At 37.1% G+C, this 25686-nt stretch overlaps 1 protein-coding gene across 3 annotated transcripts in view; it reads left to right on the top strand.

Annotated features, from left to right (window-relative positions):
* Positions 1-25686, top strand: part of FAM172A (family with sequence similarity 172 member A) — a 256713-nt gene that overhangs the window by 38419 nt on the left and 192608 nt on the right. For all 3 annotated transcript variants that reach the window (XM_058826615.1, XM_058826614.1, XM_058826613.1), the window contains exons 5-6: positions 14431-14496; positions 23590-23781. In XM_058826615.1, the coding sequence (XP_058682598.1) occupies positions 14431-14496; positions 23590-23781 (258 nt within the window). The remainder of the gene's footprint in view (positions 1-14430; positions 14497-23589; positions 23782-25686) is intronic.

The raw sequence follows: 25686 nt of genomic DNA, 5'->3' as shown, positions 1-25686 counted from the left end.
GCTGTATCAGTTGTGTCAGTCCTTAATATAAATAATTTGTTAAGTTGCAAAGTTACGAAAATTTAACTCTGTGAAGTCTAGAAGCTCTTCATGTGCAACTGTCTTCTTTCCATTTCTGGTACCAGGTAGCTGTGCTTCCTACATGCTGTCAGGTTTTGACCTTAGCCTTAATTATTGGGAAAGTAGTTTCAAATTACTGCTCTGAGTCAAGTAAACATTTAAGAAGGCCTTACAACTGGACATCTCAAAACCTACCTCTAAAACTTTACAGGGAGTTTATAGGTTTGGTCAGGACTAGTGTTCTTATGCAGCTTTTAGTATGTGTCCTTTAGAATAGTGGTTTCTAACCTGAGGGTAAGCACACAAGGGAAAACAGCTAGGAAAGCAAACCAATGACTAATTAGAAATCCATCTCTTTACTAGAAAAATTGTAAAGATCTGCACACTTCAGGTTCAAAAATACAAGTCTTTAAGAAATAAGCTCATCCTTCAGTGAGAGCTTGTTTCATTTAAAGTGTATCCACTTTAAATATCAAAGCCATGCTTCTTTTAGGTGCTCCTGTTGGTATGGACCCTGCCACCTATTCCCAGATTTCTCTGCTATTCAAGTTCAGTGGGACAAACCTGGTTGTGCATACAGATCAGGGAATAAGAGGCTGGGAAGCAGTGCTGAGGAAAGGGACTTGGGGTTTTTGTTAGTGCCATGCTCCATATCAGTAAACAATGTGCCCTGGCAGCTGGGGGCATCAGGCCCAGCAGTGCCAATCAGTGAGGGGGAGGGGATTGTCCTGCTCTGCTCTGCATTGGGGTGGTCACACTTTGAGTATTACGTGCTGTTTTGGGCACCATAATATCTAAAAGACATTAAGCTATTAGCAAGCCAAAGGATGGCCATGAGGATGGTGAAGCATCTGGAGGGGAAGCCTTATGAGAAGTGGCTGAGATAATTTGATTTGTTTGGCCTGGAGGAGACTAAGGGAAGACCTTGTCATGTCCTCAACATCCTTATAAGGGGAAGCAGAGGGGCAAGAATTGACCTCTTCATTCTTCTTTGCCAGTGATGGGATGCTAGGAAGCAACATGAAGCTGTGTTGAGGAAGGTTCAGGTTAAAGATGAGGAAAAATTGCTTTGCCCAGAGGTGGTTGGACACTTGAACAGGCTCCCAGGGAAATGGTCACAGCACCAAGGCAGTCCAAGTTCAAGAAGCATTTGGACAAAACTCTTGGGTACATGGTGTGAATCTTTGGGCTGTGCAGGAATGGGAACTGGACTCGATCCTCATGGATCCTTTCCAACTCAGTTTATTCTGTGATTCTATGAAGGTTTCAGTTTCAAAGTGCATACTACCTTGTACCAACTGATTTTTCAAGACATGTTTCATGATGCACTTGAAAGTATCCTGATAATATGTGTACTGCTACTCAATTATATCATGTTTAGCAAAAGTGCACCTTAAGAGGTGTGCCATGAAATCAGTTTATAGCAGTAGAAAAGGAAACAGCTTGTTTGATAATGTGAGCTTATACTCAGAGTTATCAGCCAGGAGCATAGCACTTGTTTAACCTGAATTTTGATCTGTATCTATATACTATATCTACTATAGAGGTGTCGCATCTCTTCTTCCTGAAGTATTTTTGGAATTTCAGGGACAATTGGATGCTACTTTTCTAGGACTACATAAGGATTAAACATGAAGTAAAAGGTCTGATAAATTCTTGCAGATATCAGCATAGTTCAGTACTCTTGGTCACAGTGGTTTAGTATGCAAAAAATTCTTCCAGATGTATATGGCTGTGGGTAAATAAAATTCAAATAATCTTCACAGTAGGTAAGTTGAATTCAGTTTCTGGAAGTTATCAAGGTGCATACTGAGTTGCAAGTACATGGCTTCAGTTGTTATCAGTTCTCCATCAGTAAGCTAAAACTGCAAATTAACGAAGTACATAATGAATATTTCTTTCTGCAACAAATCTTCCTTTATACACATACTATATGACTGGGTAATTGCAAAGTAAATCTGTAAGATGATATTCAGTTATCTTGCTGTAAGACAAATATGATGTCAGTTCACAGTTGGCCTAAGAATTAAAATATATTTTTCTTCAGCTGTCTTCTAAAGAATTACTGTTTGGTGAAATGCTCAGTGTATTCTAGTTTCAGTTTCTCGGACTTACCTTTCCATGTTCATAGGAAACCAACTGAGGATATTGTCAGATAGACTAGAAAGTGGAATTTATTTAGCTGCAATATTAAATGAACTATTAGCAATTTTTGACATAAAATAGCCTGTAACCCTGGAGATAATATAGGTAATATGAACACAAATTAATTAAATCATAAGGAGACCAGGAGTGGAAAGTGAAGGTTGATGCACATTTTTAGTGCCATTTAATATTTTGTTGGACAGGCTTCATTCAGTAACAGAAAAGATCCTAACTTAGATCATAGTAACATATTTTTGGGGTGATCTGTAATATTCAGGATTGCAAATGATCTGATCCTTCATTACAAGTCATAATTTTAAGAATACTGTGTCGGGAAAATAAGGCACATTAGCCAGCAGCAGAAATAGGAGTAGAAGATACAATGCTCACTTCTCTACCCACCAAAACCAAAATTGTTTGGCTGACTATTAAAAGAAGCATTCAGTCGAGCAAGGGTGATCTCCAGGCCATTAGCAGGCGATTTAGAAGAGGCTCTAGGGTGTGCTGTGAACAGGAGTGGACAAATGGGTACGGCATGTCAGTGAGGGCGTGGCAGAGCAGTTTGCCGGCAGTTCCTACTGGCATCAGCAGTAGCACAAAGGGTGCAGCCTCGCTTTTGGGTGGTGAGTTGTGTCTTTTGGCTGTTTGTGGGATGCTTATTCTTTTTCCAAGCAATGGTTTACAAATGGTCAAAAGCCATTGCTGCTGCTGCCAGCGAAAGTGTGCTAAACCAAACAGAGCCTCCCAGGAAGGACACAGCTGTCCAGACCCCTGGCTGCAGGGAGTGTCTGAGCCTGGGGGAGTACCAGAGGACAGTGCAAAAGGCACCTGTGTGTGGTGTGAGCAGGTGAATGATCTGCTCTGTCTGGCGGCAGGGCTTAAGCAAGGAGTGGAAAGGCTAAAGAGTCATAGAGAGAGCAAAAGAGAAATGGGCTGGTGGAGTTACAGCCTTGCAACCCTGAGAGGAGCTCAGCAGGAGTCAGAGGAGCCCTGTCCCTTTTAGCATCAGGCAGGAGGAGGACACCTAGGAGATGGGGAGAATGGAAATGGGTGCCTACTGCCTCCGGACCCCCAGCACCTTCCCGGGTGCCCTTACAGAAGAAGCACGAGGCCCTGGGTCCAGAGGCTCAGGCAGATGACAGTAAACAAAAAAGTCTGTCTGGAGAGTCTTCCAGGTGCACTTGTCTGTCAGATGGATCACAACCTCAGGAAATTAAGAATAAAAGAAGGGTAGTTGTAGTAGGTCACTCCTTTCTGAGGGGCACTGAGGGCCCTGTATGTCAACAAGACCCATCCCACAGGGAAGTCTGCTGCCCTCCTGGGGCCCAGGTATGGGATATCAGCAGGAACTCCCTGAACTAATTCAGCCCCCCGATTATTACCCACTACTGCTTGTCCAGATTGGCAGTGATGATGTTGACACAAAGGGCACAGGGTTATTAAAAAGGACATCAGGGCTCTGGATTGATTGATTGATTGATTGATTGGTGGGGCAGGAGCACAGGCGTGGTTCTGTTAGTTCCTTCAGGAGCAGGGATGAATGATAAAAGGAATAGGAAAACCCACATTACCAATGAGTAGCTTAAGGGCTGGTTCCATCAAAGGAATTTTGTTTTTTCTACTATGGGTGATTTTTACAGCACCGGGCCTGCTTGAGTCAGATGGGCTACATCTGTCTAACAAGGCCAAAAGGATTCCAGCCCACAAGTCGGCAGGGCTGGTTGAGAAGGCTTTAAACCAGGTTTGAAGGGGGAAGGGGATGAAACCAGGCACTCCAGAGATGAGCCCAAGGGTGGTAAGCCAAAGTCAGGGGTGAAATCAGCAGCCCAGCTGAAGTGCACATACACTGATGGACGCAGTGTGGATGACAAAGGAGCAGCAGGAAGCCATGGCACAGCAGGAAAGCGATGACATTGTCGCCATCACAGAAACGTGGAGGGATGACTCACAGGACTGGAGCACACTGCACTGGACAGCTACAAGCTCTTCACAAGAGACTGGAGAGGGAGAAGACTTGGAGGGGTGGCTCTATACGTCAGGGAAGCTCTGGACACCATGGAACTTGAGATTAATGACAACAAGATCAAGTGCCATGGGTAAGTATCAGGGAAAGGCCAACAAGGCTGACATCCTGGTGGGAGTCTCTGATAGACCACCCAACCAGGATGAGGAGATTATTGTATAAGCAGCTGGAGGATGTTTCAAGATCACCAGCTCTTGCTCCTGGAGATTTAACCTGCCAGACATCTGCTGGGAGCTCAACACAGTGGGAAAGAGGCAGTCTAGGAGGTTCTTGGAGTGTATGGAGGAGAGCTTCTTGTCACAGCTGGTGACTGAGCCTGCCAGGGGTGGGGCTGTGCTAGACCTGCTGCTTGCAAACAGAGAGGAGCTGGTGGGAGACATGGTGGTCAAAATGCCCGTCTTGGGCACAGCAACCACAAAATGATAAAAGTTTTCAATTCTTGGTGGAGTAAGGAGGACCCTCAACAAAATTTCTATTCTGTTATTTCCAGAGGATGGACTTTGTCCTTTTCCAGGGACTGATGCAGAAAGTTCCCTGGTAAGCAGTTCTTAAAATCAAAGTGCTCCAGGAAGGTGGATATATTTTAAGAAATAAATCTTGGGCCATCCCTATGTGCCAAAAGAGATGCCAGTGGGGAAGAAGACTGGCCTGGCTGAGCAAGGAGCTTTCACAGGAACGCAGGGGAATAAAAAAGAGGGTTGAAAAAGGATGGGCAACTCAGGAAGTGTTCAAGAATGTTGTTAGGTCATGCAGAAGAAAAATCAGAGAGGCAGAAGCTCAGTTAGAAGTTAATCTGGCCACTTCTGTAACGGATAATAAATGTTTTTATAAATATATTAATAAAAAAAGGACCAAAGAAGAAGCCTCCATTCTTTATTGAATGCTAGGGGGTGAAAGTAGTCACCAAAGATGAGGAAAAAGCTGGTGTACTTCACGATTTAGTTTCAGTCTTCAACTGTAAAACTGGGTATCCTCAGGACAACTGGCCTGCTGAGCTGGTAGACAGGGACAGGGAGCAGAGTGGATGTCCTGTAATCCAGGAGAAGGTAGGTAGTGACCAGCTGTGCCACTTAGATGTTCACAAGTCTGTGGGAGGATGTGGATGCCTAAAGGTTTTTAGTGTGAACAGAAGTCCTATGAGGAGCTTCTGAAGGAGCTGGGATTGTTAAACCTGGAGGAGACGGGTCCTTTTCAGCTGAAATTAAGTGAGTCTTGTTTATTTTGACCCACTAGTGTTCTGGAGCACAGAGGCAAAATGATAAAGACATCTTGCTATGAAATGGTGCTATATAGAGTTCTACTCTGAATTTACATAAAATTAATCATTCTATCTATAAATATTTTCTGGTCATTTTTGCTGAGCAATGAAAGGTGTCAGAATTAGATGATGCATGACACATCACTGGCTTTTTTATCTGTGAGTACAAAAGCTGGTGTGCTTTAATTATGTTAATCTGATATGTCAGTTGGTTTAGGTATGGATTTTTAACCTTTAGAAACTATAGCACTGCCTCACCACCTAAACAATATTTTTTTCCATAATAGTTGGAATAATCAAAACAGGTCTTTCTTCCAGATTCCTTTTCATAACTCATCTCTACTATAAAATTTAGTGGCAAGATTGTTGTAGCTATATAGATAGGATTGTAATATCAAATAGTATTCATAATCTTCAGTTACATTTTTTCCACTGTTAAACTTTTGAGCTCTCTTTAGTTTCCTGCTTTCTTTTGCAAACTTTTAATCATTGTGTTTCTTGTCTCAGCTTGTTTCTTGTCTCAGCAAGACCCAGACAAGGGTCTTGCTTTCTGCTGATGTTTAATTGCTTGTAGAGCAAGGTGCTTGACTGAATCATCTGCTTAGTGTTGATATATATATGCATACATATGCATATTTTAAGAAAACCTGAGAATTTTTATAAGATTGACTTTGTAATTATGCCGTTAATAAAGCCAAATAATTGTCAAGTGGTTTCTAAAATTAGAGATGCTTCTCTTTAAAAGGAAAAAAAAGGAAAACAAATAAACCAACAGGTGTCAGCAAAGACCATGCAACAAAACATTGGGTCAAATCACATCAACAGTATGTACTGCATTCATGACAAATCCCTATTGTCTTTCATTTAATTCTCTCAAAAGACCATGGGATCCTAGTTGTGATCAGTCAACTCTAAATACAGAATATCACAGCTATGTATGAAGGTTGAATTAAATTGCTTTCAGTAGAAAACACAAGAAACTACATAGAGATAATGTCAGTTCCATCTTAATGAATTGTTCTCCCACACTATAATCCAAGTGAAGTATGTGGATTTTTAAAATGCTACTGATTTTATTTTTCTCTCTCTCTGATTTTTTAATCCTTTTTTAGCCTGCAATGAACTGAGGCTTTAGAAGGTCCATTCAGTTTTTAGGATCTTTTGTTCTAGAATGGTGATGGTGAGGGATTTTGGTTTTTTTTGTTTGTCCCAGTTCTTAGGTAAGTCTATCCAAGAGCAGTATGTCAAAAAGTTCGTTGCATTTCTCATTAGTACATATTGGCTGGTTTGTCACCTCAGGGTGAAAATAAAGCTCATTCAGCCAAGGCTGTGACAGCCACAGTAGCAAGCCTCAGGTCAGTCCCACCACTTGACATGTGCTGTAGGGTAGTCAATTGGAGTTCTTTTTGCTTTTGTTTCACTGAACATTATTGCTCTTACAGTGTGAAGAGGAAAACATTATGGTAGACATTTTGCCTATTATGTTATAGGGATTGTTTCCCTCATCTTGTGCTTATCTTCTCTTCTTGCACTGAAGTGCCTATTACCAATGAGGAGACAAATTTTATAAACTAACAAATTCCATTACTTGTCATGAGATTGATTCTAGTGTTTTATAGTTGTTTGTTTTTAAGAGAAGTTACAAAACTTCCAACCTGTGTACTCTGTCTTGAAGTGATTAGAAAATGCTAGTAGTGCTGAGGAGTCTAATCTCTTATATTGAATATAAGTTATTTGAACGTAGTATCCTTTTTATGCCCAGGGAAGGTCCATTTTTGAGAAACTTAGATTCAAGAGATGTCAGGTATAAATTAATAGTTAAAATAATTTCAGAGGTCTGAGGAGCTGATGGTGAATCACTTGATGTACTGTTTGAAGTTCAGTCAAAGACACAACTTCACAAAAATAATAAATAAGTCTGATTTTTGTACGTCCATATGTGCATTTTTCAGGAGAACTGGTAATGTTCAGCTGTTACACATTTTAAGTGCTGTTCTGTCACAGGATGAGAGTTGATAAATAAACCTAAGGTCACATTAGTTTTGCATCTCTAAAGGAAAGAAAACAAACCCTTTCATTTTTCTTCACATCAAATATAGGAATTTATGGCTGAGTGATGTACTTTGGTGGGTAGAGATGGTCAGACTTCAGTGATTTCTAAATCAAAACTATCACTAATAATTTTAGTTCTATTTTTCCGCTTATTTTTTCTGTGATGTGTATTCATGAAGGAGATTAAACTGAGGTTAAAATTTAGCTAACTCAGAATGTTGTTGGAGCAATAATAGACTACTAATGACACTAATAATGCACTAACCCTTTGTATTATATGACTTAATATATGGTCATAATAATAATAATAATAATAAGGTCATATAAGGAAACTCCAGAAAGTCAGTCAAAAAGGAAAATGCCATTGCAGCTATATTTTGTTGGCTAAAGCCTACTTAATTTTAAATATACTAGCTCTATTATTCTGAAAAATCTGGCCACTCATAAAAACATGCAATGAAAATTATTGCTACTAGATTTTCTTACTGTCTTCACTCAGATTTACTTTGAGAACTCTCTGTAAAAAATATTGAAAAGTGATCTGACAGAGTTTTAATGACTGTTTTGTCACAAGCTGGCATCTTTGGAGGCAAAAGCCCCTATCCACTGAATAAGTGTCATTGCCAACACATCTAATTCATGATGGGAAGTAGCCATTTTTAACTTCAAGAGAATAGTTCTGTCTCCATTCATATTTAATCCTTGGAGCAGTGAAAAGTGGTAGCAAGAGTAGTAATAGTGATTATGGCATTCTGTTCATGTTTTGAATATCTGTAAATGAGGAATATAATGGGGGAAATCTCAGATCCATCCAGATGGATGTGGTCCACCAGAAGGATATATTTAATCTGTAGCTTAGTCCATTTCTTTTTTTCTCCCAAGACTTGCTACAAGTGTGTACGAGTATGCAATAGAGTGGACAACTTAGATTAACAGCTTGTGCTTCCTCATAATTTCTTCTAAGTCTTGTAATCTGTCCTCTGTCATGGGAGTGGTTGTGATGTCAGCCGATCTCATGCGCCTTATCCTTTGTTGTGTCACATGCACTTTATTCTTTGTCGTGTGTTAACCAAACACCAGCCATTTGACAGGGTTGTTGGTATTTTGGTCGTGAGGGATGCACATATGGGGAAAGAGGGGTACATGTGGCTTTTGATTGTCTTCAAAAGAGACTTTGTGGTTTGTGCTAGCCTAAGGGTTCCTCACATCTGTCATGAATCCATGACTGTTGGTTGCATGGTAATGACTTCCAGTGACACCTGATAGATGCCAGGTTAGAAGTGAAAGGCCACAAATCACACAGGTTTATGCTGATTTTTTAGTATGTTTTTAGCTAAGAATTCACTTGAGAAAACATTTTGCAAGTTTGAGTAATTTACTTTGTCTTCCTATTTTCCCTCTGAAGTAGGCTTGTTCTGTTTATGTATGTAATCTTCTGGGGGGTAGCCATGGTTGGTTTTGAAAGTGGGAGCACATTTGTGCGGGAGAGAAGAAAAGAATTTAGAGGGCTTGGGTTGTAAAGCATCGCATCGGAGGGGAACTTGATGGGCAAGGCTCAGTGCACTTCACTGAGTCCCAGCATGTGTTTCAGTGTGGTATGTACTGAAGCAGCTCTGCTGGATTAGGATGTAGATGTTATTACTCAAGTCATTGAGTTGTGATCTGTTGCCTGTATACCTGGCAATCTCTGTTACGGAAAAGTTCACTAGTGGGTCAGCTGCAATTCTGCTCTTCCTCATGTGTGCCATGCTGGTTTTTTGATGTTTTTAGAATTGGTACAAGGCTTTTTTCAGTGTATTACAGACTTAAAATGGAGGGGTTGTTATTTTAAACTGAGTTAGTTTGGAATTGCCTCCCTGCTTTGTGGGAGTTCTTTTTTCAGTGCTCTTTTCCAGACTATTTAAAGACCTCCAGTACTTAAAGCGTTGAAGTGTCTCTTTGCTATTTGTCTTCACTTATAATTGTATTTAGACTTCAGTACCTTCATGATCTTTCTAACTTCAAACATGGTGTCACTGTTTCTTAGTATTTAATTTCTGTTTTCTCATAGTTCTGTACAGGTATTGATCATGTAGTTTCTTTTGATCATGGAATTTCAGAATGCTGCAAAGATTTAACAAATTAGACTGATAACAGAATTTTCCAATGCTTTTGGTAATTGAGAACAATCATAAGAAAATCCTTTGTATGAACCACAGTTTTAAAAAAACATATATTGTAGGAAGCCAGTACCTTAATAGTTAATGTATACTACACTTGTGTGTTCCAGTACTAGATTTCTACCTGGAGTTTCAGTTTTGCTCTGCACAAGGTATGCAGCATTATAGTCTTGTTGTTGTGCAGAATATTTCACAATGCAAGGGTAACCTCAGGTCTGTCATAACATAATGTGCTTCTCTTTGTTCTTTTTGCTGTCTGTCCAAGTCATTAAATTTAATTTCTTTATGATTAAAATTATGTTTTCTGGATCAATATGAAGGATCACTGGTCACAACGTAGGTCTATCCCCCAATTATCCATGAAGTTATTGAACTCTGTAGATTACATATTTGAGACCACTAGTACTTTGAAAAGGTACTTCTGGAGGGATTCTCTATTATATCCAACATAAATCAAGACTGACTTTTTTGAAGCTCCTCAGAAAGGCGTCTGTGAGCACTGAAGTTTGGTTCTACTCCTGAGCTATATGTATTAAGGCTCTCAACCTTGTCCACCGTAGGTGAAGGAAAACTATAACAAGGAAATGATAGCAGAGATTAGATACTTGTGCTTTTAATATGCCCAGGATAATCTACTTGGTTTTACTGCTCAGGATGTGTTCTACTCAACTGTGGTCCCTGCTCTCATCAGCTTGCCTTCATTATGGGAATTTTTTTAGTGCAACAAATTTAGAGTAGCTGTGATTTCATTTATGCAGAAGTTTCTCAGGCTTTGGGAAACCAGAACATGAGCTCCTCTGTCCAATGGGAGCAATTTAAAGTACAAGCAATGTAGTTCCCTTCCAGAGAAGGCTGCTTTGTTCTGGGAAGAAAGTATCCTTTATCACATGGTTTGAGTACAACCTTTTCTTGGACAGTCGAAGTGTTAGGCTTTCCATGGCTTTCTCTTTCTCTCTTGCATGAGAGGCATGGAATTTTTTGGTGTTTGTGTTCTGTTTGGGTTTTTTTCCCTTCAACAGTCAGTAAGAACAACTTGATAGTTCTAACTTCAGATATTTTTTTTATCTGGGATGTGTTTTCCTGATAGACAGCACTTGGATGTAAATGAAGTACAGAAATATCCTAATATGAGGTGGAAGTTTTCAGTATCTCATACAAGAAATGCAGAATTGCCAATTTCTTCTCTGTTTATCAGGCAATTAATTTCATACACTGTAGGCAGGTATACTATTGGTTCTTTTTCCTTTGCAGTCTTGGACACAATGATGCCTGCCCTCCAGTCATGTTATTAGCTTGAATTACAATGCAGTATACTGCTTACAGATTTGGCACACCATGACCAGTTTCAAGAGCCTTAGAAAAAGTGCAACTACCCCAGGTTAGCATGACTAGCATGAGTAGGGCTCTCTTGTAAGTGTTACGTAGAGAACATCTGGATCTGAACAATTTGTTGCTTGATAGTTCAGATGATTTATTGATGGAGGACTGAATTGATTAGCCTCTGTCACTATATACCTACAGTGATGAGCAGTTGTGTGACTGACTGATAATTTGTCCAGAAGAGTTCGTAGAGTGTAACCAGAGCCACCTTCTCATGCAAGAACTCATAAGATACTTCTCGACATTCTACAATAGATCCTACAATAGTTTTCAGATCTTAAATATAGAACACCAGCATGCACAAGATAATATTGCTACTTAGAGAAGTTGTGGCTATATAAATTATAAGGATTTGAAATAATAAGTCTAACTAGTTCTATATAAACAATATCACACAGTTTCTTTTTCATTTTGCTTCCTGTGGGAAAGATATTTGAATAATTAATTTTTAAAAAATTACTTACCAGCCATAAAAGCAGAGGAAGTCATTAAAACCATAAAAATCCAAAGATAGTCTTGGATGTATAGCATTTTCAGTACTTGCAGCCATAAGACAGTTTTCAGTACTTCCCACATAAGACAGAATTTTGCTAGGTTTTCCTAGGAAGGGCAGAATCTTGCCAAATTTTCCAGATGCATCTATGGTACATGCAGGAAGCCTGGCCATTAATAATGCTGTCAAATCTGAAAAATTTTGGACTTGGATGGCACTTCAAGAGATCTTGTGCATTGGTTTCCATTGTTTAAAACTGATAGTGTACCACCCATTTCAAGGATATCTCTAAATATGTTGATCTACTCCAAATACTCTCAACCCCTTCTGTGGCTACATGCATATATACATATACGCACATACACATAGACAGACAGACACACAGACTGGGGCAGGTTTGAGGGGTTTTTTAAGGCTTTTTTCCTGAAATGTCTCTGAGCAATGCAGGCCATCCAGGTGCTGAGCTGTCTGAGGATGATAATCTCAAACTTTGCATATGAGCCTCCACCCGCTATATCCTTCTTTATGTTTGCTTTTATTGAAAGCACTCATTAGGTTAAGTCTTTGCCACACCAGAGTGTTCTACTGATTCAACACTCCCATTTTTAAAGCTGTATTGGTCTTTATTAGAATAGTGCATAGTCAGTTAGAATGAGAGCCCCATTGACATGCCTGTAGAAAAAACAAATAAAGGTTTATTTCTGCTCTGAAGACACAGTCTAAATAAAAGAGAATAGAAGAAATAGATACAAACAGCGGCAAGAAGGGTAGACTTTCACAAGTGGTGTCTAAAATATATTTTCTGTGTATCAGTTTGTGTCTCTTCCAAGTGTTCATTTAGTGATTTTAACAGTGAGGAGATGCCTGAATTGAGAGTTAAGAAGAAGATTTCTATGTTTTAGGCCATATCATCATTATACTCATTTTAATGTCTGTACAACATTAGCATTTGAGACTGCAGGAACTTAACTGCTTTACTTGTTGGTGTTACACTGCAGTTGATTTCGGTGAACCATAAAAAGTTTCCCCCTGAAGGTAAAATTACACTGTATGCATGTTCCTAGCATACTGCTTTGGGGATAAACATGTCTTAAATCAACTCATTGCTTGCAGCTGAATTCCTTCTTCAAATGCAGTTTCTGTGTAGATAATAATGTTCAGAAAGACTGATTTTCTGTAAACCATAAAGTTTTTTGAACATAATTCTATCAATAAATGTATTTGAGCAGGATTGGAAAGAATTCTTATAATCCTAATAAAGATTGGGGTTTTAGTGAAAGGAAAGGAGGGGTATATACCAACATTTTTAATTAGCTTTCATTGGCACCTCCAGTTTGTTCATATGTGTTCCAAACCTTTGCATATTGTTTCCTCACATTTGCATAATAAAAACTTTTGGACTTCATTAAAACTTCTTTTTGTAATTGTGCATTCGGAAAATTAAATTCAACGTTTATGACACCCTGGCTCCTACTTGTTTGGATCATAGTGTGTAGTTAAGGTGCTATCACTTGAGACCTTTGTTACAGGAATGTTTCTGTTGGGGTTTGATATACTATGGGTTCAGATGGATGTAATTGTGGCCTTGAGGTGTTGGTCTAAATAATACTGTCTGGGTTTGTACCCAGATATTCCTCGATTAGTATTCTGAGACTTAGATCTTGTCCTGTCTGGAATTTAAATACTGTTCCCTGAGCTTTAAAGAGAACGCAAACCCCATTTCAGCCTCTTAAAATGAGTTCTTTATTTTACCTCTTTAATTTACCTTTTTTTTTTTTTTTTCCGCCAAACTCTTGTAGCCGTTGAAATCCAGGCAGTAACTTCCAAACCATTTTTACAACCTCAAATAGATGAGGTGCCTGTTTGTTCCTTGGTTAAATTCCCAAATTAATTATAGTTAGAAAGTTCTTACATCTGAATCTCCATTTTTCTTATAATATGTAAGGGCAGAATAAAAAGTCCCTAGATAGTAGGCAAGACTTCAGAATGTAAACAACTTCGTTACATTTGAGAGGCCATCTTTTATTGCAACAAGGTTGATTTTTGTGAGTTTTGTCTTTTTTTGGTTTTGTTTTTGTTTTCTGGTGGGTTTTGGTTTGTTTTGGTTTTATGTTTTTGTTTGGGTTTTTTCTATTTTTTTTGTTTGTTTGAGGGTTTTTTGTTTGTAGGGGTTTTTTGGTGCTTGGTTTGGTTTTTGGTTTTTTTTCTTTCTTTCTTTGTTTTGTTGCTTTCTGAAGTGATACCTTTGGTTCCAGGATTGAAATTTCCATTTTATTCCTATATGGAGAAGAGAAACATAAACTCCCCCACTGTGGCAAATCTGTATGGGGTTTTCTTCTATTTAGCAATCTTTGACCCATACCTCCCCTGTTCAGTGAGTAGAAAGGGCAAGGTAGCTTAGCTGAGGGTGGCTACAGATCTGCTCTCCATGTAAATCATGAAGTGAACCTGGAGGGGAGAGAATTCCAGAGATCTGCTAATAGACAAAATACTTCAAAAGTATTTCTTTACAAAGAGAGCCTTTCTTCTACCTGCCGAGTATATATTAATTGGTTATAAATCTTAGTTTTGAGGTTGTTATTCACCTAATTATTCACACAGCAGTGCATGACAGATTCACATGTACAGTTACCATTCCATTGTACTGGCAAGAAGTCTTTTCTATGCCACAGAGAGAATTTTTAGTCTAAAGCTCCAAGTTCTATAATTAGTTATATAGTAAAGGATTCAGAAGAGTGGCAAAACATATACAAGTGCTTAGAAGTTTGCCCAATTAGCCTTTAAATTTTCTGCCTGCATATGTCATTATTATAAGTGTTTTAGTACCTGGTGACATTTATATTTTTTCCTTTTCTTCCAGATCATTACTAAATATATTTATGAACTACTAGAGAACGAATGCCACTTGAAGAAAGTAACTCTTCCAGTAAGTATAATTTATTTTTCCAAAGGCATTGTTTTTTTGAATCTGTACCCAGCATAGCCTGTGATCCCATATTCAGATAAAGACAAGTTGTGCCAGGGCTCTGTGCAGGGCATGGTCTCAGGACATTGCCTTTGTATTTTACATATGTATGCATCTGGAGATGTGATTCCACCTCGTTTCTCATGTGTTTGATTTCTCCAGCTGAGCCTTCCTTACTTTACCAGATACCAGAATTTTCAGATGTGGTGATTTTAATAGGAGAGGCATAAGCTTTTTGAAAAGTATTTGTGGATATTTTGGGATGTCTGAAGCTGAATGTAGAAAACAGAAGCGTCTCCACAGGCTACACTCACATTGAGTATCAGTAAACAACTCCAAGTAATTTTTTTTAAAATGCTGTTTCAGTAATTTGTAGTATGTATGTTGTTGAGTTTTGCATGGGTTTTGAGTCTTCCAAGAGACAAGAGCAGCTGTTGGTTCTTGTAAAGTTGTTTATTGCATGAATACATCAGTCTCAAAGGCGAAGAGTTCAGAGTATTAAAGTCCGTGCTAAAAGCTTTATGGCACAGAGTCCTGATGTTCTGAGCAGAAGCAGCAGCTCTCACACCTTTTTTCTTATTATTCTTTCTTCCTCTTTCTGTTGTTGTTTTTTCATCCTGGTACAGGGGGATTTTATTCAGAAATCACCCCATCAGTTAAAAACACAATTCTAAAACATTCTTCCTACGCCAATCTGAGTTTAATTGTAATGTGCAAAAGTCATGTCAGTTCTTACCCAAAAACTATGTATATATTTTTATCTGTTCACACAAATAATTCTATCTGTTCTATCTAGAAATACAAGCGCTATTTTTCTGTGTTTTCATTATGTCTGGAGCTAAGTTAATTTTGTAAAAGGTAACACTACTGAACTTTAAACTAGGCTTTAGGGCTTTTTACTAGCTAACACAGTCTCTTAAGGCACTTAAGATATATTTCTACTTACTTAAAACTAAAACTTACAGTCCTAGTTCATGTCTGTGTGTTAATATATTTCAGTTTCTCTAAAGGCTCCAATTTAATCCTGGCATTCCTTTCTCTCTCTGAGGCACTCAGAGAGCCTTCTATTTCATGCATTCCAACAGTATGTAATATAAAGTGCTTATATTGCTTAGTGAAAGTATTTTATCAACCTTGGAAAAGATGAAGTGTTCCCCTACTTATCAGAGTGTTTATAAATACATGTGGTATGATGATGATGTTCAGGTATTTTTATATTCTATACTGGAGAGTGCAGGGGAGACTGGAGTGTGACAGCACTGTGTAGATTTTCTATCATTATGAAGGATTCCTATGCTCTTGGAAATCTTCTGAATTGCTGTTTTCTTCAGACAAACCTTCATATTCAGTCAAAGAAAACATCTTAAGGCTACGGAAGGAAAAAGTCTTTTCCCTTAACAGTTCTGTAACGTTTCACTATTCCTAATTCCATTCCCTGAGCATTGCTTAGGGAATGTTTTAATAACCTGCCCAAACTACTTGTAGTTTCCTCGAAGGACTTTTTCAGTGTCTCATGGTCATGGCAGAATGAGCTTAGCTACGAGATTCAGAGAAGTTGAAGGGCAGTACTTGCAGCCTGGTGCTTGCACCAATGCCTGACAACTGAGACTGATTTTTCACAGATTTTTCTGTGTATACAGACATAGGCTTAGGTTCATCACTGGTGCAATGCTAGTTATGATCTCCAGCTTTTTGGATAATTTTCTTTCTTGATGAAGTTTAGGTCCAAGAAGTACTTCCAGAATGGTAATGTACCAAAAGACTTCTCAAGCCATGCCACACTTTGTCATGTTTGTGAAACCATGAAGCTTTTGTTTATAAAATTCAAAGTGCCCTGATTTTAAGGTTATGAGACTTTCTTTGATTCCTAAAATAGAATATGAATAATATGCATATAAGTAGTGCAGTGCTAAGGCTGATCAATTAGCTCCAAAACATGAAGATAGAGGAACTTGGGATAGGTATTATAGCACCTCTATCACCTATGTGACACCTGTGGTGATTCATTTGCCTGGCTCTAAGGTTTGGCTTTCTTGGCTTGAAAGAAGAGTAGCCCTGGCTAGTTCTCGCTTTTGTATTAATCTCTGTTTACTTGTATTTAGAAGTTGTGTAGTAGGCATGGATACAGTTGTTCTGTAGTACATTTAAGCTGTTCTCAAATGTATTACTTTCAACTTCTGTCAAGTGTCATAGTTACATTTTGGAGCAAATTAAGAAAGCACAAAATATTCAGGTGTCTTTAATGGAAGCATTGTGGAAAAATTCATATGAGGTACAAACACCATTCTTCAGGAGTGGCTGTTATGGATAGCCAGCCCTCACTACAATCAAAAATGGGTTATGAAGGCACATACAGAAATGAAAAATTGAAATAATATATTTAGAAGCTGAAAAATTAAAGCTGTGTAAAAGCTAGGTTTAAATAGCCACCGAAAGACTCCCAAGTAAGGACACAAAACCTTCTAGTTTAAACTAGTAAAGGAGGCTGACTAATAAAAACAATAAAACAGCTTTTAGGATGAGAATAGGAGAGAGTATAAATGTTGGCAAGTCACGTGTAAAATCACAGGAAGTTCACAAAAAACAAATTCGAGGATCTCGTTAGAGTTGTAAAGGCTAATATTAAAAGAGAACTGATAAGGCCAGTAGATGAACTGCAGCTAAAGTGAACACTGAGGTCAAATAATAAAAATAAATAAATAAATAAATAAAATAAAAAAAAACCAAAAAAAAATAAACCAACCAAAAAAAAAAACCCCAAAACCAAAAAAACGCACAAACAAAAAATAAAAATCAAAACCAACCAAACAAAAAAACCTGAACAAAGAAAACCCTATTATTATTTCCAATTCTACTTGTCCAATTTCCACACACTTAACTTTTTTTTTCCTAAATAGGATGTAATTCTGAGCAACTGTCTGAAATTTGTCATATCAGTAGAGGAGGCTTTAGGACTAGTTATTATATTGTACAATAAACAAATTCCAGGATGAGATTTATTTTGAATCTAGGGTTCTATAAGAAGCTATATATGAAGTTGCAAAACAACCAATTTTTATTTAACTTACTGCTGAAATCAGCTAATAATAGTAATTGTAATATATTGGGGGAAATGAATACAAGTTTCTTTTGAAAAAAAAGAATTTATTGCAGGAGTCAGAGATCACATGAAGAAGAAAAATCTTGTCAGTAAGAGTACAAGTATTTCTAGTGAACTGTCAACAAACTTAAATGCTTTTAAAAGCCACAGGAGAAGGGAGTCCCCCTAGGAGTTAATTGGTTAAAAGGGGAGAAAGTTGTTCATATTTTACAAGTGGAATAAACTGTTACTAATGAAATGCTATTAAAAGTGATATAGTTGTAAGCAAAATGAAAAAAAAAAATTAATACAAGCTAACAAACTTTTCTGGGTTTTTTTTCTAAAATTATTTGAGATAGTTAAACCTAAAGCTGATGATGATGAGTTGAGAAATTATTTCTTGATGCTGAATAGCGGGATGATTAAATGACAGGAGATTAAATTCTAGTAAATACAAAATTATGGGGAAGATAACTCACTCTGTAAACACAACAGTGGCCTCTAAATGAGCTATTACATCTCAGGAAAGAGCTTGAAGTGATTGTGAGTAGTTCTCTGAGAACATCAGTGAGTGCTCAATGGCAGTCAAAGACTGTCAAAGCAAATAGGATGTTAGGAATTATGAGGTATCGAGAACAAAACAGAAAAACATCGTCATTCCACTCATTATGTGGGCCCTCATGTTAAACACTGCATGAAGTCTGGACACCATATCAAAAAGGATATGAAGAATTAAAAAGAAATACAGAGGAGGGTTGCAAGGATGATCACAGGCATGAAATGCTTTTCAGACAAAGAAAGATTAAACAAAGATTCTTCAGCTTGGAAAATAGATGACTGAGGAAGGAATATGACAAATCTATAAAATCATGAAAGGTGAAGAGAAGATGAATAGGGAATGGGTTTTTGCTTTTTTCATAATAGAGAACCTAAGGGGCATCAAGTTTAAATTATCAGGCAGGAGATCTCTACTGAAAGAGACAGTATTATTTCATATATGTCCCAATTATATTGTGGAACTGGTTGCCACAGAATACTATCAAGGAGAGAGGTATAAATGCATTCAAAAAAACCCATTTGACGATATTAAGGTGGGACAGGTGCCTTGAACTATTGTACATGCTTGTCCAGTTATATAAGCTGTGGCTTGCAAGGTTCCAAAGTTACTGGCTGTCAAAGCCAGGGAAGAATCACTCTATAACCACTCTGTTTTGTTACTGTTCCGCTACGCAATTTGTGTGTTGTCAGAAATAGGACCCTGGACCTTAGTCTGACCAAGATGGCTCAAACATATATATATTTGTGTGTGTGTTTGCATATATATATATATATACACACACAGATTTTTTATGTGAATATTTTAGAGATGAATACATAAACTTTTTTCTTTTAACCTCATCACAGGTGTTCAGAAAGTTGGTGTATTGGCTTTCCTTTTTCTGTCAGCTGGTAATGGAGTTGGCAGTGCTGTGATTTTTGAATGTTTGAAATGTGTTTTGGGGCTGTGTTAGGTGGAGTGTGCTTTTTTTCAGCATGATTTTAATAGGGAATGGAAATGATGTGCTTCAAAAGTTTAGAATGATGGTGTTTTATGTTCTCTCATATTCTTTAATTTCAACCTTGTGTGTAAAGTCGAACTTGCTGTCTTTGTTTTGGTTTCTTAGGTGGCAGCTTCAGTTTTAGATACAAAAGTTTATTAATTTCTTTTCAGACATGAAAGTAAGACCAATTGGCAGATCAGGAGAGCTTGTCCATCATTGTATTATGCCAGCATCTGAACATTTTTTCCTACACAAGGAGGCCAAGTTCCATGTTGCATTGTTATTACTGTAAAGCATTGCACTTCTAATAGTGTTCAACATGTACTACTGGTCTTAAAAATTTTAATGAAGAGTCCTATATTAAGGGAGAGGCCATTACTACTTGCAAAGTTTCATTTTGTGCTCCACTGAAGGTTATGTTAGGAATAAAAGAAAGACTGCAATTGTTTTAGCCAGATGAAGTATTTGTATTTCTCTAGTTTTAGTGGCATAATCAGTGATTAATCTTTGCTCTTCTTTAGCTGTTGAGGATAAATAGAGTGCTTCTGAACTAACTGCAACTTTAACAGCTTCTGAGGAAGCCTGAGATGGAATTTTAAATAATTAGTAACATATTGTAGTGGTTTTAAGCCCAGCTGAAAATTAAACACCATACAGCTGCTTGCTCAACCCTCCTTTTACCTGCCCCAACACCAGCAGAATGGGAAGGAGAATCAAAGTAAAGCTTGTTAGCTGAGATAAAAACAGTTTAATAACCTAAAGCAAAGTAAAATACAGTGATAATGGTAAATGATAATAATAAGACCAAAAAACTGATGTGCAGTGCCAGATGCCATACCCTGATTCCTGAACCCAGATTGGCCATGCTTCTGGGTAACTCCCCCCAGTTTATATCCTGGGCATGATGTTCTGGGGTGTGGAATATTCCTTTGCCAGTTCAAGGCACTTGTCCCAGCCATACTCCCTCCAAGTTTATTTTGCGTATCTTCTCACTGGCAGAGCATGAGATAAAGAAAGGGCAGTCCTTGACTTTGGTTAAACACAACTTAACAAAAATCAAAAATATCAGTGTGTTATTGATACCATTCTTGTTCTGAAGCCAAAACACAGTACTGTATCAGCTACTGTGAAGAAATTAACTCTATGCTGGCTGAAACCAGGACTCATGTTTAATTGACAATGGCACTGAAACATCTCACTTTGCAGAACCTTCTCAATTATCAGTGCTTTCCTCTTTCACTTCAATAGGTAAAAGTTCATCCAAGAATAATGTTTCTCTTTGCGAAACAATGGTCTGTTATCTCTATGCATGTCCCTTTTGCTGGTTTTATCACCTAAGAGAAGTTAATACTTGTTTGTAAAATTTCCACACATTTTAGGTTTGTTAAGTTAGTTGTGGTAATAGTCAAATGTTGATTAGCTGCCTGTAATATTGATCAGCAGTTCTCAGTTTTACAGTTTGATTGAAAAATTCTAAATCAGGACTCTCAATACTGTGATGAAGACTAACCAAAGTGAGTTAGTGAGGTTTATGTTGAAACATATAGAAGATGACGTTTCATCTTGGGAAGCAAATGAGCAGATTTTTCTCTCCACCAGCTGTTCACAAGTCTCACAATCTTTTTTGAGTCTTTTCAGTTTCAATTCTACTTACTTGCCATGTTCTTTCCTCCAGTTGCAGTTTTTGCCTACTTTGTAGAGTCAAGACTCATGATTTTGTTGCGTTTCTTAACTGAAATAAGTAAAATACTTAGTAAGAAAAATAATAAAAAACATTCTAGTGGATTTTTTTCCCTTTTCAACATTCAATATTATTAAGGAATTATTAAGGAATTATTGTATATTGTACATTGGGAAAAAAAAATCTAAGAAAAAAACCTAAACAGTAGTTTTAAACAGTAAATTTTCATTGTAATTTAGATAGATTTGGCATGCCTAGCTACAGATTACTGGAGGATTGTTCTCACCTGTAAATACCGATGTTGTATCAAATTGTTAAATTGATCTATAAAAACATTTTGCTGTATTTATTCAGTTTATATTTAAGTGATTAGAAATCAGTGTTCTTGAGTAGGTCCAGAAGGGCAAGTCGTTAATAAATGCAAATAATTTTATGTGGCCTGATGGTGTCTGGCATTAAATGGTATTCTACATTGATCTGTCAGTAAAGTAAGATTATGTATAGGAGTGACCTTTACATGCATGCTCTAGTGAAAGCTGGATCTAATAAATTAGTGCTATTTGAAGGTAAATTAGCTTGACAAAAGTTTCTAAATGTGTTTAATTTTGGGAAAAGAATCAAAAGTAATTTTTTAATGATCTTGGTGGATATTTTAGCTGTTTAAAATTAACTTCTTAGCAGATATGTGAACTAGCTATATCTTCTAGTGCATATGTTTACTAAGTGCTAGTATTTCCTATGTGTACTAGATAATATTTTAGTGTATAGGTGCTAAAACCTATAGCTAAGTTATACATTAGTCTGAAATGAAAATTCAGTGTTTTTTTCCTAATTATAGGAAAAAATTAAATATTCCATTTGTGGGTAGAAGTCAGTTACACCTTGCCTAGTATTATCTGAGATTCAGTGTTAGCTTTTTAGTGTTAGCTTTTTTAGTTTAGTTCAGTGTTAGACTTTTTACCTAATCTGTTTCACCTTTTAAGGTGTCAATACTGCTATTTCAAAAGCAGCAGCATGATCTGACTGTAGCCCCAGTCTTTTCAATAGAACATATTCTTTAACGTATTTTCTATTTTTCCTCAAATTTCCTGTGCATTTCCTATGCAAACTCTGAGGCACATGAGAAGTTACTTTATTTTGGAGCAAGGGAATAAGGTCTTCGGTGCTATGGCACTTTCATTTACAAATTTGTTTTGTTCAAGTAGTCTCACTGACTTCATTAAAAAAAATGTTTGGTATGACTTATATTAAAAAAAGTCTGAAGATGCATGCAGAATTAATTTTTCCTATTATAAGGGTAGATGAGAATATATACCTGTGAGAAATGATGCTCACTTTTAAAATTTCAAAGGTTTATTAAATACAACAGAATGACTGAATAAGGAAAATTACAGCCCTGGGAGCACGGAACTAAACCACCATGTGCTCGCCCACAAAATGGCTGCTCCACCTTTTTGTACCCCCGGTGTTCTATCAGGTAACCTTAACCCAAGTCCATCAGTCAGCTCTTCCTCGCCGTCCATGGCTGCAGCTCAGGTGTTGCCACCTCCCAGGAACGAGCCTGCCCGCTCCAGCTGCCCGGGCTGCCAGGGCTGTGGGTGACAACAACACGGGGAGGGGAAAGAGGACTATGGGGAGAACATGTCACAGTGATGTATCTACACATCAATAAAACCTCTCTCAACATATGCATAATATTCATCCCTTAATTGTGAGAGCCAACCATCGCATTGCTCATCTATAACATATCCATATATGAGAAAAAAACTAACATAATCCAAATAGCCAATTCCTTCTTAACATAGGGATCATAACCTGATCTGATTTTCTTCTCTGTTGCAGAGAATGTTCCTAGCAGTTGGGCAGTTAGGCTGAGGGGCTGGAGTATAGTAGGAGGGAGTGATATGCCTGTTTTGTTCTTTCTTTTCTATGTATTATGGTAGAAAGAGAAGAACAAGTAGGCATGAGGATTTGTTGTGCCCTCATGGTATTTACATCAGGACAGTTATTTTGTCTTGAGACAGGCTTGCCAAACCAAGTGTAAAAACTTTAGTTGGAATTGAACAAAAAGTGCTGCTTTACTCTCTTAATGACAAAATATGCTATTAGGTTGCAGTTTGCTGAATATCAAAGCTAATTGTTGGTCTGTTCTTACAGCAAAGTAGCCAAGTATTGACCATGGTACAGGAGGACTCTGAATGAAGCTATTATTTAGAACCAAATTAGATTTCTATATTTTATTAAACCTATCCCATTAAATTTGTAACAGACAAATTTACAGTACTGGTTCCTATGTAGGTTATCGAGTATTTCTGTTGAGGTGGCCAATTTGGAACTCTCCAGGGTTTGTTTTTTTTTTTTTTGTATTATGTAAGAATTTATTATTGATTCAGGCATATCAGAGGTGAGAAATTACTTGCTCCTTTCTGTCTTGCTCCCTCCAATTGCTCATTTATGGACTTTCTTCCTTTCCTGTAAATTTTTGTCAACAACTGATATTTCACAGCTTTCACCTCTTTTCTTAATTTTAAATGTCCCTTGGATTGCTGTTCTAAAATGCGGTATGTTTTTATGTTTCAAAGGTACATTGTATATTTTGCTTTATTTTTATTTAGTCCTGGGCACTCATGCATTGAAATGATTGTTAAATGGTGAATGTTTTTATGTAAATTTGGTAAATAACTCTATAAATACAGGTTTTATTTCAAAGAATTTTATTGATGCATTAAAGTGTGTGTTGTCTTTAATTGCAGGTTGATGCAATTGAGACTGAACCAAAGAGCTTTATCTTCATGAGTGAAGATGCATTAGTAAATCCTGACAAGCTGCTGGTCCTAATTCATGGTAATGGTGTTGTCAGAGCTGGTCAGTGGGCAAGGAGACTCATAATTAATGAAGATCTGGACAGTGGAACACAGATACCGTACATAAAGAGAGCTATTGAGGTAAGTGGAAGTTGAAGGACACAAGGTGGTGTGGGTCTGCATATGAAGAGCTGTGAACCTGTGATGTTTTAATTTTTTAATCAGTATTCTGTATGTTACTGTGTGATCATTTTATTAGTGATCGGAATACATTTTTGGTTTTTTGAACTTTTGTCTAGTGGAACCAAATTCCTGCCTTGCAGTAAAATAAAATTCAGTTGCAAGTCATGTTGTTGTGTTGGGACTGCCATGTAGCTTAATATGGTAGATGCTATGATAGGAGCCCACAGCAGGTGATGCAATGCAGCTAGAAGATGCCACAGAAATTTTTTACAATTTTGATTGTTTTCTTTCGTATTTCATTGAATTTGTACATATTATTGCTTAATGACTAGTGTAATATAATGGTAACATGAGCTTTCATGATAACAAGCAATCTTTTTTACTATGTTTGTACTGAATTTATTAGAGCCACAGTCTTTTTCAGATTTGTGCTAAATATCAATTAATTCTGATTTATTTATCACTATTTGACAATAGAAGACATTCACATTTTGTTGACACTATTTTGTTGTATCTGTTTGAGAAACAATGGACAAATTGTTTTATGTTTTTGTCATTGGTACATTGCAGGTGTAATTCATCATGTGCACCCTGCTACCTAAAAGAAACTTCCTGTAGTAAATGTTAGAAGAGCTTATTTAAGACTTATTGTTTCTATTATATTTGCCAAGTTTAGCTAATGTTCTACTCTAAATATCAGTGTTGTCATTGTTACTGTTACATATTTTGCTAGAAGATTAATTTTTGTGGTTCATGAATAATTTTTGCATCTGTCTTTAAAGAATTCAGGATAAAAATGACAATTTATTTTCAGTAAAACAAAGAAAGAACACATATAAAAACATTAGGCCATTAAGTTATTTTTGGTTTGTCTTCCTCACTATCAAAGCACTAGACTAGACTTCAGGAGAGAAAGAAACCTTGTGAAGGTGAGGCTTATCTTTTTCTAACATACAGTTTTTTATAATTCTTAAATCAAGATTCAGAGACAGAACAAAAAGTACCTCAGGATTACTGAGTGCAGTACAGATGTATGGTAGGTCCCGTACGGGACTTCTAGTGCTGCTTCCAAAACATTTCTCAAGAAACCCAAATAGCTGTAGCTACTTCAATTTTTGTACAGTGCTTACATGTTTGCATTTTCTTTCCGAGAGATGCTGCTGTCTTGGGTAAGATAACAGACACAGTGTTTCAAACTGGGATACTAATGTTATTGTAACAGATAATTTTTAAGGGTTATTTCTAGAAGAGGAGAGTTATATATTTCTTTTCGCTCTTTTGTTATTTTTATTTATTTTGTTCAATGGTTTGTGCCAGTATGACAGAGATCAAACCTCTGTTTTCTCAAATGGTTGTTATACTTAAAACCAGATTATTTATCTCTGTATTTTGAATGCTCCTTAAAAATCAAGACAAGAAAAAGTCCCAATTGTTGGATGAGAAAATATTTTTACAAAAATGTAATCATTAGAAAACATTAATACATCAAACTCTGTGTTCTTATCTTTGAGCTTTTCCTTAATATGGTTTTTAAATTCATATTTATCTTTAGTTCAGTACTGAACTATCAACTATTGTAAAACCCACTGTCACTTTTTGTGCGTCTTAAAATTCTGTTAAGTGTACTACATGTTTAGAAGACATCCTATTTACAGTGATTTCCTGGATGCAAAATGAAGAATAGATCGTATTCAGTTGTATTAAATCAGATTCAGTTATGTCATTAAATGTGTTGCTGGTTTTTTTGTGTCCTGTAATCTCTGTACTGGGAATTGGTTTTGTATCTGGTTACGTAAGGCAATATTTTATGGGAGTTGGACCCCACTGAAAGTATTTAGAATCACTTCGCTATGACTCAAAAGA

The sequence above is a fragment of the Poecile atricapillus genome, chromosome Z (assembly GCF_030490865.1).
Source record: "Poecile atricapillus isolate bPoeAtr1 chromosome Z, bPoeAtr1.hap1, whole genome shotgun sequence".
Classification (NCBI taxonomy): Eukaryota; Metazoa; Chordata; class Aves; order Passeriformes; family Paridae; genus Poecile; species Poecile atricapillus.
This window is presented reverse-complemented; position numbering and strand designations above follow the sequence as displayed.